We start from the raw sequence: 13,669 nt of genomic DNA, 5'->3' as shown, positions 1-13,669 counted from the left end.
CAAGACATCAACCACCAACATGACGTCCACAACACACTCCCCTCCCCATCCCCCCTTTGATATCCGCGAAGTGGTCACCAAAGCGGAGTTCGCGCGACTGAATGACGTTCTCTGGACCGCAAACTTCCATCCCTACGAGTGAGGCCCCTCCCTCGCCTGTACTTCAAGCCAATCCATATACCACCTACCCATCATCGCCTGCTCAAATTCACTCACAGCACCCCTCCCATCTCCACAATCCCTTATCCTGATGGATTTTCTCCAAAACAGACCAATCTTCACCCTCTGCCACGCCATCACCGGCCCAACCACCGCTGACCGCGCCGCCGATATCGCCCGCGACACCGACCTCCACTGGGCGGCGCACGAACGCAACCCAGCCTCGCACTACGTCTACGTCGTCGACCCCACCACCGGCCGCGTCGCCGGCGGCTGCGAATGGACCTTCCACCATACCAACCCGTTCTCCGAAGCCCCGGCCCGCGTCCCGTGCACCTGGTACCCCGAGGGATCGGAGGTAGCGGAGTTTGCTTCCCACATATTGACGCAGTGTTTGTTGCCGCGGCGGGCTTGGTTTCGACGGGCGCATGCGGGTTCGTTTACTCCTTTTCCTTGGTCTTGTTCTATACAGTTGTACGTGGCAGGATGGGCAGTTGTCGCAAGGGGCATGGTCCTGGGGATGTACCCGGTACGCTTCTGTGCTGAGATGGGCTGCGGCTGACTACTTGGGTTCATGTATAGGGGTCAATCGAATGGGTGTGCACCCGGACTACCGCCGTCAGGGGGTCGGACGGATGCTGATGCAGTGGGGCCATGCACGGATTGACGTGTGGGGGTATGAATGTTTTATCGAGTCCGGGGCGACGGGGCGGTGGTTGTACGAGGAGTGCGGGTATCGGAGGGTTATGGCGTTGGCGGTGGATTGTGCGCGCAAGAACCCCAGTGCGGATTGGGAGAGGCTCATGTTTGAGTATCGGTCGGTGGGGATGTTGTTGCTCTGGAGGCCGCCTAGGGGAGTTTGGGATGAGCGTGTGCCGGCTGGGCCGTGGGCCGTGACGGAGGAGACCTGGCAGCATGTCGGGATTGAGCGGGCGGATGATAAGTCAATTGAGGATGCGCAGGTAGAAGCTGGAGCGAACCTCGCAGCCTAGTGAATGTAGTCGAGATGGGTAGTCAATTGGCTTGGCTGGTGTTGTCTGATCGCTCACTCTGGACTCGAAGATTCCGGAATCTGGGGGAAATTGGAGCAGTCTTTCGTTGGAGTCAATGCAGCACTGAGGTTGGTTGGTAGACATGAGGTGGAGGGCCTTCGTCAGTGTCCCACTCAGACACAAACGCGGATTCTGCGGTGGTGATATGATATAATATATTGTCCGGAAATCTAAGTTTTCTTTCTGGTCGATTGACGTTTGCGAGAATGTTGGGCTAACGTCATTGACATGTTGGGAAGATCAGGGCTCCACCGCTGCCTTATGGGAACTCAAACTGAACCAAAGGATGATTGTCAAAGTTTTTCTCTTTACTTCTTCAACGTCACATCCTCAGCATTCATGTCGCGTAATCGTTGATGGAGAGTTGACGGTGGAAGCAGAGTGGTGTCAGTCGTAAGTACTGCCAGTAATGCATATCAAGAGTCACGAAGTGGGTGCTGAGCATGACTCGGTCGGGAAAAGCCGGTTTTGTTCTTCCTCCCACCACCGATGCCAAATCCGGACACCCGCCACACCAACTGGACAGCCAGATGTTCTCAAGACCTTCCGTTTGACAACAACATCAGGCAGTATGCGTAGACACCCCGAGTATCAGCATGCAAACGCATCTGCTATTTTAAGATGAGATCCCAAACCAAGGTTCCTCAGGGGTATGACATTAGACCAACACCATCCCTCACATCATGCCTCTGTCATATCACCTGATTGCGCATGCCGACACCCAAGGCTCAGGCAACTCAAACGCTTTATCTTATCGTGGTGTGATCCACGGCATCGGCCTCGGCCCGCTCTGGCCCAAGGGTCAGAGCTTCCTGGCCACACAATCAGCACGCTTTCGGAACCTTATTTGCAGAATTCAGCAGGTGTGCCGGTTGCAGACAGGGCCCCGATGGGGAGCTGTATTTCCGCGGGTTGGGGGGTGGCAGCCGTCGTGGAAAAATCTAGCATGATTGCGCAGTCGCACGGAATGGGTAGGTAGTCCATGTGGTTTGTCTGCGTTGGGCAGCATTGGCGACCGTGCCGATAGCAGCATACAATTACCATATCACAACGACTCAAGGGCAATTATCATTAGGTAGACGAAATTCACAATCGGCTAGCACGGTGTTCCAGCCCAGCTGAACAGTGGTGGTCGGGTGAGCCGAAGAGTTTTCTTCCCTGCGCGGGAGATTTTCTGTCTATGCGCGGTTTTCGCACAGGGGGGCCGGGTGGGTTTCCTTCTGATAAGAGTGGCAAGTTTGGCGGAGAAATTGTTAAGGTTCGCTGCGGTTCTAGATGCCCCACTATCCTCAAGGAAGCATAGACTGGCCCTGACAGCTTCGATCCCAACGGTCTAGGTCCCGTTCCGGCCATATCGCCCCTCGGATTGATTGTGCCGCGTAGGAGAAAAAATTTGATCGGGTGTATGATTCACGACACCATAGATACTGAATAGTTCTTCTATCAGGAGATCATCCTAAGGGGTAAAAAAGTTATATAAACGGTTTGTCGAGACGGTCCTCCTCGACTTTTTCTCTCTCTCATCATCCAACAAAGCATTCTAATTCTAATACCTCCCACCTCCTCTTCCGAACCACACACAACACCAAAGCCCTATCTTCCGGGTTAATCTCCTCCACACACCACCTTTCAAAATGACTATCCCCTTCCCCATGATCGGCCCTGAGAGCTACGGCCTCTACACTCGCCGTGCTGCTCCTCGCAACGTTGCCGAGGACGCCCTCGCTAAGGAGCTCGAATCCACCGATGTCTCCCGCAGCCAATTGGGCTCGCGCAGCTCCTCGGCTGCCACCATGGCCACCACTTCCACCACCTCTTCCTCCTCCAGCTGGAGACAGAAGCTTTCTCAAAAGTGAGTTACTGAGTGCCTCACTACCTGCATCCACAAAATGCTAATGACTCGACAACAGGTACAAGAAGTTCCACTTCGCTTGAGTTTCCACCAGTCATTGTGACACAAATTGCAACCACATCACGAAACCAACAAAACCACCATCAACAATCAAACATGAAAACCACCGAGCATATCCGCTCTGATACGACATATTACGGCATTTTTGGAGGAGTCATAGAGGGTTATGAGTGAGGCGGGGAGTTTCTTTCACCTGTGAAAACTTTTTTAATACCTGTTAATACTTAATTTTGTCGGCGGGCATGTATATATGAACGCTTTAGACTTACATATTTACTTCACTTTACTTCACTTCCACCAAAGCTCATGATTATGACTTGCATCTCTAGCTATTCTTACTCTTCTGACTTTCCTGGCGTGACACGCACAACTTTCCTGATTGGGAAAGAACAATGTTCTTGGAATTATTTGTACTGCTAAGTTTTATTTTCTAATATCTTAGTCCTGAAAGCGTACACTGATGCCAACTATCGATCCTGTTGTTTGAAAGTGATCGTTGTGTAGAGATGATATTCTTCAACAACCTAAGAACCACCCCCAATCCCTGATGCCGATCGCCTGCCCCTACCAAACGCTACGTATCAGATGAAAAAAACTCATCTGGTCATATGCGCCTCGCACCTTAGCGTAGGGAACAGGGGCAGGGCACCGGGTCGATCGGGTCCCATCGGGAACGGCGGCATCGTAAGGGCTCCCAGCCAATCAAAGCATCCAGTCGCTAATGCCAATTGTTTCTTTTTTCGGCACCGCGACCGTGCGCAGCAGTCGGCCAGGATTTTTCCACTTAGCGTCCGACCTCTTCGGGAGTCTTCGCGTGGCGAATTTCGAGATTCCAGTGGGATATGGGATCCACATCCCGATTATCCAGGCCAGGCTCTCGTCTCGGTCGGTGAGTCAAAGCGCGCGAGGTACCGCAACGCGCGGTGGAAGATAAGAGAACCGGTTTTCCTGTTTGCTTTACTCAATTGATACCCTAACGGTTCGAGAACGATGGCTGGATCTGTCGATCATTCGGGATTTTCGAGGGTGCGAACCGGAGTTGTTGACTTAAGTCGGGGGTTGGAACAAAACCAAGCTTTTTTTGTAGGGTGTGTAGTGGCCCGGTGAGAAGATTGGGTTTCCTTTTATCTCTTGTTCGTTTGCCTTGTTAAGGCTTTCTCAACAATGTTCCGGAAGGGCTTGCTTGTCAAGCAGGTCTTGCGTTCTCTAGGATTACATAGTGTGTGCATGCTGCAATCAAGGAGTACGTGGACATGCAGGGCATATCTTGGAATATAGGTCTGATGTAATATATATCCACATTAAGCGATCCACCGACTCTGCATGTAATCGGGATGCATGCAGGAGCAAGAGGCCTCATACTATGAGAGGCTGGTCACATGACATGCTATGGTGTTCACCTTCCAACTTGGTTTTGTGTCATTCACACAAACAACATCAGAAAGCCAACTGACTCTGCCTCGGGGACACGTTGAGCAGTATTATGCGTACTTCGGCCACGTGGATTCGAGGCGATTCTCTAGGCGAGTTGACCACCTTGAGATCTTAGCTGGTTCATCAGCCAACCGTTTGAAATTTGAGAAATCGTTCCGCCCATTCCGTCGTCAAATCGTTTACAGGCAACCATGCTCACCGATTCCCCGCCCGCGACAAAATATATATACGAACCTAGAATACTTAGTCTACTGTTAAGGTCCGATATTTCTTCTCTATTAGTTGGAGAAAAAATGAATTGATCACGAGCATGATGTTATATAGGCAAAAAACTGTACTAAAATGAGGGGGTATATTAAGCTGAGTCCTTACTATATCAACATTTCATAGTAAGCGTTTTTTGACTTTCGTTTAGATTTCTACTAATCCGTAATATGAAAATTCTCTAATGACAAATAGGAGTACAACTATATAGTATTTGATATCACTCCAGGGTTAGAAAAAGCGACGAGTACTGGGGTTGTCAAGGGCTGGATTGAGGGATAATACGCAAATCAATGAAACAATAATAATGTTCAAGAGCTAACTCAAGTTGCGCATAGCCGACCTTGAGACGAGGCAAGAGCTCAGTGGTTCTAGCCGACTATCGATCTATAAATTGAGAAGCAATGTACAGCACTGTGGTGCTCATCCACGTCTCAGGCGCTACTGCCATTCTTGGGAGGAGGGTCCTACCACTCTGATCCACGCAGAAGCAGAAACCTTTAATCTGGAGTAGGCATTGTTATCCTCGCCCCACGGACAGCACTCGATAACCCCTTTCTTGTCCATTGGTCCACACGTTGAAGATGAAAGTAAGGACCGACGGTGGCTTCGGGTCGCGCTGCTGGCTACCAGTGAAGTTCTGCCATATAGCTGTGTCAGTCATCGGAGTTCCTCGTTTACCTTGCTTTGAACATACTCACTAGATGCAATCAGCGGAAACAATACATTGTTGCAAGCTCATTCCGGATGATCCTTCTTTCTTGGAGCGCACTGCACAATGAGCGATGGCGACAAAGCATTCTGGGTGATCATTGCAATGTCTTTGATATGTCATTCCTTTGCCTTGATTCTGTACTTAATAAGTTGCAACTGCCACATTGCAATCAATCAGAGATCCTCATCAATACCTTTATCAATTGAATTCCGACCTGGAATGCGAGCGCTATGACTGCTCCCGCGGTGGCTATATATAGAACGATGCGATGCATTCTCGACTAGACACCCCACCAGCCCCACGACCAGTCCATACATCACCGCAAGACTGTTGCTACTCTCAAGAAAAAGCCACCATGTCGTCGGTCCTACAAACCTTCCCCAAAATGCTCCCGGGTCGGCCGCTTGACTCCGTTCGAATCCGGCACCTGAACAGCACGCCGGACTACTGGGATAATAGGAAAATCAGGGACCTTATTGAAAAGAGCATCCAGCGCCCGCCGCAAGGTGTAGATCGCATTCCGCAAGCCGAGATCACAGCTAAGATCTGGACGAGCATTCTCCTCGACGCTCTCAATGTCCCGCCCTCAGTCAAGGACCTCAAACCTGGCCACGAGCCCCAGCGCCTGGACGTTGACATCTGCCAGGTCCGCGAAACCTACTGGGAGTCGCTACACGAGGGCCCGCTGGCCGTCACCCTCACACGCTCCCGACCGACCGACGGGCTCGACCGCTACATCCCGGCCGTGCCCTTTCTCCAAGTCTTCTGCATGGGCGGGGAGGAGCCGCCCACCCTGGACAAGGCGCGCGCCCTAGCGGAGCGTTGCGTGCCGCACCAGCGTCGGTGGGAGATCCGGGACGCGGGCGGCGCGTTCATCCTAGCCAAGGGCCACCGGGTGTCGTTCTTCCAGTGGAGACCGGGATTTTCCGACTGCGGCCCGGACGATTTGACCCTGTTTCCCTGGTATGGCGGGGACACAGACCATGGGTTCCGCTGCCTCTTGCATGACCACGAGGAGGTCGAGCAGCTCCTGAAGTCCCTGCGTCGGCGCATCCAGGAATGCCCCATCCCGTTCGAGTACCAGCCGAGTATGGATTGCTGCGTCGCAATAGAGCCTGATGCTGGCAGCCCTGACTCGTCCTGCTCGGCCATTCCTGGTGCATGAGCAGCGGTAGGCTTAGCCCGAATTTTCCAATTTTGTATATCAATCCCTACCTGATCTTGTAACTTCATTCCTTGCATTTCTCAATTCTCCCTCTAACAAATTGCACTCGTACGTTACTTCGCCGGTCCAAACTACCTCCAGTGTGATTCTCCTCAATCCCATATCACCCAAGCTCCAAATCACCGGATAGTCATTCAACTGCAGGGACGGAGAACTCATCCCTGCCAGATAGCTCACGCGAGATCCCTCGCCATCACAGAATCACCGCCCGAACCACCTGATCCGAATCCTCCACTTCCAGTCCCAACCGGGCATTCCAGGAACCCCTGGGCCTGCGGCTCCAATTGCCATATGGCCCATCGAGAAACCTCATCAGTCCGGCCGCCATGTTCAGGATCCGCGCGCCAGCCAGATCCCCCCAGCTGAAGCGCTGCGTGCTCTATTCAATCAAGGGCTTCAGATCCACGTACTGAATTTTTCAATCCCCCCCCCCCCCCCCCCCCCTGTTGTCCACTCGAGTACCGCTCGGACCTCGTTCTGCGTCACCATCAAGGACTCGAGGTAGACGTTTTGGCTCTTGGTCAGCTCGGCATGTTGCAGGATGGCGACCAGGGCCCGGCCGATCTGCAGGGGGGTGGGGTGCTGACGGAGGCCGGGGTGACATCATCGTTGTAGATGGTGGCTTCGTGGATTTGCAGGTTTGAGCCCAGGAATCCGATCTTGAGGGCCTATTTCGAGGGGACAGGTGGTAGAGATCGTCAGGAGCATAGGGAACATTGCAAATGGTATAAATGTGCATGTGTTAAAGAGAAGGTATCTTCACAGCTAATGAGGGTACAAGGAATGATGAACTCCAGGCGGGATGATCCAAGGTGGGATTCGGGACTGTAGTAGATACAAGATAGACAAAGCATCACAATGATGCCAAATGATTCCCGAGATGCTCGACTAGTATACTTCCCCTTCCCCCCCCACCCCAGGCGAGAGGGGATTAGCCAAGTTGTTGGCGGGAAGAGCGACTGGAAGTTGTGGAACAGGATTCACGCCACTGTTTTATGCGACTCTGACCACTACTACCGTTAATACTACACAAGCGGACATCCGGTATTGGCGACGTTTGTCGCTGATTAGCGTCAGAATCTAGCTTGTTGCGTCGGGTTGACGACCGTGCAACAGGTAGCCCGGGTTGTGGAGGAAACTCCGGCTCCAGCAGACACCCAGGCGGCCGTAGGGTTGGCTGAGAACTAGGCGCGAGTCATGTCTCAGCGGGATCTGCTTATACATTGGATCGACGTGATGAGCGAGTGTGGGCTAGAGACTATTCTGGACTAAGACGTAGATCGCGATCCGGAGGGAATACCTGTAATGGGTAGGGGTACTTTTTTCTTCCTTCTCGCAGTAAACTGCTACAGGATAGAGAATCTCGGACACAGTTTAAGGGGGTTCGTGGAAGACATTCCCGTGTCAAGATCAAACTCACCAAACGGAGCGGACTACGGATAGGTAAACTACCTAGCACTATGAACTCCAGGAGCAATGGTATGCTGGCTACGTAGCTGTAGGGTTCATCGATCGATAAACCCCACCCGATCGCCGGATCGATCGGGTCCCGCGCGCCCAGTTCCACGGAACCGCCCCGATAATGTCACCATGCGTCAACAATGACTGCAAGTGAGCGAATCGAGTGGTCATTCCAGAATCATAGCTCTACTCCTTTGATCATTCAACTTGATGTCAAGCTTACATTGGCCTACATCTGAATTGTTCAACCATGCTGATTGAGCACATATAAAAACTCAACAATCTCCATCTCAATCAATCGTATCAACACAAGCATATACTCACACTCAAACACCGATACCACAAATTCAATCTTGTCTTTAATAATCAATTCTAACTCAAAAAATCCAACATGCCTCAGTACAGCAACGGACAGGCTATCCGCTACAAGCCCGTTGGCGGTACGATTTCCCTTTCTCTTTCTCTTTCACCTTCTTTTCTCGAATTATCTCAGCAAACTATGCAACTATGCAGAACTAACCCCACGATCAGGCCCCAACTCCAACACGTCGGAGAGCGTCGGAACGATCAAGGGTGTGTTGACCGAGCCCGGTATGCAGGCAGACCGGAATGTCGATGCCAGCGAGGAGAACCCCCGCTATGAGGTACGTAGTGCTACACATTTATAAAGTTGAACAACAAGAACAAATTGCTAATCACACGATACCAGGTTGAGAACCAGAACACGGGCAAGTTGACCAGCATCTACGAGAAGAACATTCTGGGGAGTGCGTGAGATAATGATCATCGATGGGATATGTTGCCTTACGTCAGAGATGTAATATGTTATGAAACAATAGGATAATTGAGGACAGCGACTTGGTAAGCTTTTTCTTTGGTTTCAACTGCGACAGTCAGTGGAATTAAACAATCTGCTGGCCGATTGAAAATGAAACTTTGCATTGCAATTAGGCAATTGGAGTCGCCTGCACAGTGTTGGGTAAAACTTAGAGTCAACCGGGAGCCCTTACGTAGGAGCGGGTTACCACCACGTACGGTGTAGTTGAAACGGGCCACCCGTACCTTATAGCAGAACAATCATCAACGTGTTTTTGTTGAAGTATTGATACTCTATGAAGGTGTCTTGATTCATACTTATAGAACTTTTTCATTCCGAAAGTAAGACTCTTCTTTGTACCCTGATAAGCAGGCCAGTCATCTTACACACTTTTCTAGCCGAGGGATGCATCTCCAGACACCTTCTTGGGCGACCAAGCCATTGAAACTTCTCCTGACACATTCCTAAATAAGCAATGCCCCTCCAGCAGCACGGCCACGATTGAGCTGCACAGACGCCTTGGCGATGGTGACAGCGGGAGACACCAAGAAGTGCGAAACCACTAGTTCTCCTTCAGCCGGGACTTAAGGTTAAGAGAATGCCGTGTCAGCGGCAACAGGGTGGGGGATGGGGGGTGCTGCCTAGAAGCGGAGAGGAGTGGCTGTGCTGTCCATTGGCTTTGGCCGTTAGTCACTCCCAAGCCAATTATCCAAAACTCCGTCGTCCTTCGAGTTCTCCTGGTGCCCAGCAGTCCCAATTCAAGGCGGAGACGGAGTAGAGATGGAGGGTTCCTACTTCGCGGTAAACCCGACTCCTGCTGTACCTAAATCGCACTCGGAACTGGGACATTTGCCTCAAAGCCGAGACATGTACCGGTGAATATTTTCGTATGCATTACCAGAACCGGGAGATCGATGGACTCCAGTAATTGTGAGGTGATTGCGAGGAAACTCCGGCGCAGTCAAAATTATCTTAGCTTCGCAGCTGTCCGAAGCACAGGCTTGGCGTTGCCATCGACAAAGACCGTCGAGCCTGGCGTCTTTGCTGGATTGTGATTAAGCTCGCACTACGCGGCCTTTACTAACCATGTATCCACGTGTCAATGAATAAGACTTCGTATAAGGCTTCGCATAAGTCTAATACGAGGGCTCGTCAGAACGCACTTTTCCATTCCTCCATACACACTGAAGCTCATTCTCCGCTCGTACTCGTATTGGATCGTACTCCGTATGCACGTGCCATTCGATTATTTTTGGCAGGAGTGTGGGGCGGGCCAAGACCACACGCAGCTCAGTGCAACAGCCGGTCGTGAAATCATGCCGACAATTTCAACATTGAAGACTTTTCCAGATTGACTGAACCCCAAGACATATTTGACTCTCATCACAGCTTGGCTTTGCTTCAGCATGCGTCGCCTAGAAAAAACACACTTCTCTATGCAGAAACCTGCAAATCCTTGACAAGGTTTGAGTCTAAGAATGGCACAAAGAAGCCCACACTGGGCATCTAGTACTGGTTGGGACAACTCGCAAACGATCACTGCGCTGTGCCTGAATGAACACTTGGGAGCCAGCGTTACACAGACGGTATCCACTTCCAGGCACCGATTCACCCACAGAAGTGAACAAAGAGTGGTCGTTGTAGAGAATTTCAGGGGCACATGTGCAAAGACTATTAAACTGACACCAAGGCAAACGTGACAATGGCAGAATCTCCAGACTCAGTATCCTCGCTACTATCATGTCGTTTATCGGCTTAGTTCTCTTTATCTGCTACCTCTACCTTACCGGTACTGTTTTCTTCGATGGAATGCACTATCTGCTCCATCGCTGGGCACGCTCAGAGTGGAAGCTCCTGCGCCAGCTCTCCCGCTACCACCAATATCACCACCTTTACTACGGCCGCATGCTTCAGTTCAACCCCAAGTACAGCCGTCTGAATGCACGGATTGCCCTCCCGCTCGAGTTGTTTTGCCAGCTGCTGGGGAGCGTTCTCGGGTGGGCACTTGCCCGAGCGGTTGCGCTATCCCCGAGTGGTCATTCTGACCGCGGGGCTCTGCTCCTCGTCCTGCTGGTCCAAACGGGCCGTGCCCTAACTGTGATCCTCAACGACGGGAAGGACTCCAACCACATCTCCTACGACACCGTTCCAAAGGACCGGAGCTGGACCTTCGTGGGCCCCGAGTATCATGCCCTGCACCATCATTACCCGGATAAATACATGGGGTCGGCGACCAAGCTCTTCGACTGGGTAGCGGGGACGGCATACTCTCTTCGAGGCAAGATCGTCGTTATCATCGGTGATTCCGGAGATTTTGGACAGGCGATGGAGAAGCACCTCCTCGAGGAACGGGTCAAATGCGTATACAAGCTGAATATCAAGCCAAACTGCTCGCAGCAAGACGATGCCCGCCTGGCCGTCATGCTGGAAGAGGCGGACATTCTCATCCTCGCGCACGACACGCAAAGCATAGATGGCACAGTGCCAAACCCCACGTCAGGAATCCCGTTGATTCAAGAGTTCCTACGATTCAAAGCGACACGCAGAGCCAAGGTCCTCCCAGAGATCTGGCATGTTGATTGCGAGTCGGAGCTGCCCCTGCCGTGGAGAGTCACCCATCGTCAACAAGATTCCGTTCCAGCCAAGCCATCCTTCCTGCCTTATGCTCGCTCCCTTTATCGATCCTCGCAAGTTACCTTCCGTCATATCGTGCTTCCAGCATACCACCGCTCGACAGCTAGGCTCATGGTGTCGCCTGATTGGCCTGTCCGTGTGGCACTGTGGTGGATCCGCCGGGGAGCTCACTTTGTTCCGGTGACTCGGACTGGCCAGGCGTATTTGCATTTCCTACCGCTCTTGTTTGGCGATGCGGTAGATATTGATTGGATAGAAGAGGGCAAGAATATGCGCAGGGAAATCCCTGTATGGAAAGCAGACAAGCTGAGGTGGATTCACGAAGGGGAAGGACACTCCATTTTCCGGACTTAGAAATACCTTTATTATCATTGAATTGAAGCATGCTTACCATAAACCCTCATGTCAGTAAATGATATGCATAAAGCCAATGAGCAATGAATTGTGAGTTTAGTATATAAACAAAAGAAAAGCAAAATGACAAAGGAAAAGAGAAAAAAGAAAAGAAAAGAAAACCAAAGCTCTGTATACCTGATTCCGTCCATGCTCGCATAATCCAAAAGTACCCATTCGTGATGACATATGCTATTCAATCATCGAGTCATTCCTCCAGCCATTTATTCAAGATTCGTCCTTAAATTTGCTTACCCTCACCGTAACCGTTTCTCAATTGAGTGAGCACGCTCTTTCTCACAGTAAGGCGGCGGAGGGCAGTTCGCCTCGCCCGCCACCAACCGCTCCACGGCCTTGGTGTAGTCCGCCAATGCCTCCGTCTCTTGCCTTTTCCTCGTCGGAGTATCAACCACCTCGTTCTCCAGCTCAGACCTCCTGTCTGCCCCTGCACAATCACAGCTCGTGATACCCCGGGAAACCTTCCGCCCCCGAACACACCAAACCAGCCCCATGACCGTCGTCCCCAACCACAGCGCCATGTTCACGAGATCGATCCAGACCGCCACCCTCATCCTGAGAAGAGAGGTCGTCCTCTCCCTGTACAGTGGCTCCACGTCCTCAGAGATGTATATCGTCCCGAAGACCCCCGTCTGCGCGAGCCAGAGAACAAACAGCACAAAGTCCCAGGCGGACCAGGCCGCGATCACCCGCTTCAACCCCAGTGTGCAATGGAGGATGGCCGTCACAGCGGAGAGACAGGCGACGACCTGAGCGAAGATCCATTCCGAGGGGGCGTGGGATCCAGTTTCAGTGGCATGGGCCAGGTCAACTGCGTAAAGGGCGGCGACGAGTGTCGCGAAGATGAGTTGGAGGGTGCGGATGGTAGCGCGCGTTGCTGGTCTGTACCTGGTGCTGACTTGAGGCGGCTCAATAGTGGTCTCGCGGTTTGCCATGTTGTTTTCTCTGATCATTGTTGGCTGAATGCGGTTCTTGTTGCCGGATTGAAGACGAAGATACAGTCGGTTGAGGACGTCTCGGACGCATCCACGGAAATGCAAGGGTGGATTCGGTGCATAGGAAAGGCACACTAACTTATATAGTCATTCTGGCTTGTACTTGTGAATGAACTTCTGTTCTCCACCAGCAAAGCCCAGGACAAAGCAGCCTACAGATAGGTTTAGAGTTTCGGCAATTAATCATGTTGTTTTCCCCATGCGGGAATTCTCTCGTACTCGCGGACTAAGGGCCCCAGGGGCCCCACTTTACTTGCTCGTTGCCGATTTAACTTCCCCACTGCATGCTTCTGCTGTAACCATGATCGCATCGGTCTTTCTAGTGGTCAGGCAACACTTGTAGCAGATTTTTCTTCTGTAGGGGTTTTACATATCCCATCCAAGAGAAGTAGGTAGAATGGAATCTGTGAGATCAGACTCTGTGCTATTTTTACAGTTTTTGCGTCATCCTCGATTTTGCGCAGCAGAAGAGATGCAGTGGAAATTTCGAGCCTGGTGGACGGAACCCTAGTGATTTTGTTTGTTGGTTGGTGGCAATGACGCCTAGAACGACTATACTCCATGATGTACAAGGTCAGGCTTCGCTTCCA

The 13,669-nt window shown here is 51.6% G+C and overlaps 7 protein-coding genes across 7 annotated transcripts; 6 read left to right on the top strand and 1 right to left on the bottom strand.

The window, feature by feature from the left end:
• Positions 1-19: 19 nt before the first annotated feature.
• On the top strand, positions 20-1,151 carry BO82DRAFT_376774 (GNAT family N-acetyltransferase; the record flags this gene model as incomplete). The annotated part of the gene is made up of 4 exons (XM_025637543.1): positions 20-138; positions 271-593; positions 742-1,076; positions 1,122-1,151. The coding sequence occupies 4 exons, from the start codon at positions 20-22 to the stop codon at positions 1,149-1,151; spliced, it is 807 nt and encodes a 268-aa protein (XP_025489270.1).
• Positions 1,152-2,768: 1,617 nt separating this feature from the next.
• BO82DRAFT_434546 (uncharacterized protein) lies at positions 2,769-3,345 on the top strand. The gene is made up of 2 exons (XM_025640951.1): positions 2,769-3,063; positions 3,122-3,345. Exons 1-2 carry the CDS (start codon positions 2,958-2,960, stop codon positions 3,295-3,297), a joined length of 282 nt encoding a protein of 93 aa, XP_025489269.1. The 5' UTR covers positions 2,769-2,957; the 3' UTR covers positions 3,298-3,345.
• A 2,373-nt stretch (positions 3,346-5,718) lies between these two features.
• On the top strand, positions 5,719-6,721 carry BO82DRAFT_146785 (uncharacterized protein). Its single transcript, XM_025630125.1, has one exon. The coding sequence runs from the start codon at positions 5,805-5,807 to the stop codon at positions 6,699-6,701; it is 897 nt and encodes a 298-aa protein (XP_025489268.1). The 5' UTR covers positions 5,719-5,804; the 3' UTR covers positions 6,702-6,721.
• Positions 6,722-8,596: 1,875 nt separating this feature from the next.
• Positions 8,597-9,244, top strand: BO82DRAFT_356858 (DUF2945 domain-containing protein). Its single transcript, XM_025635851.1, has 3 exons — positions 8,597-8,662; positions 8,754-8,866; positions 8,932-9,244. Exons 1-3 carry the CDS (start codon positions 8,614-8,616, stop codon positions 8,995-8,997), a joined length of 228 nt encoding a protein of 75 aa, XP_025489267.1. The 5' UTR covers positions 8,597-8,613; the 3' UTR covers positions 8,998-9,244.
• Positions 9,245-10,360: 1,116 nt separating this feature from the next.
• Positions 10,361-10,879, top strand: BO82DRAFT_356857 (uncharacterized protein). Its single transcript, XM_025635850.1, has one exon. It carries the CDS (start codon positions 10,518-10,520, stop codon positions 10,737-10,739), a length of 222 nt encoding a protein of 73 aa, XP_025489266.1. The 5' UTR covers positions 10,361-10,517; the 3' UTR covers positions 10,740-10,879.
• On the top strand, positions 10,361-12,027 carry BO82DRAFT_341400 (uncharacterized protein; the record flags this gene model as incomplete). The annotated part of the gene is made up of 1 exon (XM_025633549.1): positions 10,361-12,027. Exon 1 carries the CDS (start codon positions 10,780-10,782, stop codon positions 12,025-12,027), a length of 1,248 nt encoding a protein of 415 aa, XP_025489265.1. The 5' UTR covers positions 10,361-10,779.
• Positions 12,028-12,536: 509 nt separating this feature from the next.
• BO82DRAFT_267056 (uncharacterized protein) lies at positions 12,537-12,959 on the bottom strand (the record flags this gene model as incomplete). Its single annotated transcript, XM_025630957.1, has 1 exon — positions 12,537-12,959. A coding segment is annotated over one exon (423 nt), but the record flags the coding sequence as incomplete, so codon positions are not given.
• Positions 12,960-13,669: the final 710 nt, after the last annotated feature.

This window comes from Aspergillus uvarum (genome assembly GCF_003184745.1).
Source record: "Aspergillus uvarum CBS 121591 unplaced genomic scaffold BO82scaffold_50, whole genome shotgun sequence".
Classification (NCBI taxonomy): domain Eukaryota; kingdom Fungi; phylum Ascomycota; class Eurotiomycetes; order Eurotiales; family Aspergillaceae; genus Aspergillus; species Aspergillus uvarum.
This window is presented reverse-complemented; position numbering and strand designations above follow the sequence as displayed.

What these genes read in the sequence shown, in the direction of transcription:
- BO82DRAFT_356858 (XM_025635851.1), top strand. Translation starts at nt 8,614, where the DNA reads ATGCCTCAGTACAGCAACGGACAGGCTATCCGCTACAAGCCCGTTGGC. An exon ending in CCGCTACAAGCCCGTTGGCG is followed by an intron (nt 8,663 to 8,753) that starts GTACGATTTCCC and finishes CCCCACGATCAG; the next exon opens with GCCCCAACTCCAACACGTCG. An exon ending in AGGAGAACCCCCGCTATGAG is followed by an intron (nt 8,867 to 8,931) that starts GTACGTAGTGCT and finishes ACACGATACCAG; the next exon opens with GTTGAGAACCAGAACACGGG.
- BO82DRAFT_434546 (XM_025640951.1), top strand. Translation starts at nt 2,958, where the DNA reads ATGTCTCCCGCAGCCAATTGGGCTCGCGCAGCTCCTCGGCTGCCACCA. An exon ending in AGACAGAAGCTTTCTCAAAA is followed by an intron (nt 3,064 to 3,121) that starts GTGAGTTACTGA and finishes ACTCGACAACAG; the next exon opens with GTACAAGAAGTTCCACTTCG.
- BO82DRAFT_146785 (XM_025630125.1), top strand. Translation starts at nt 5,805, where the DNA reads ATGCATTCTCGACTAGACACCCCACCAGCCCCACGACCAGTCCATACA.
- BO82DRAFT_356857 (XM_025635850.1), top strand. Translation starts at nt 10,518, where the DNA reads ATGGCACAAAGAAGCCCACACTGGGCATCTAGTACTGGTTGGGACAAC.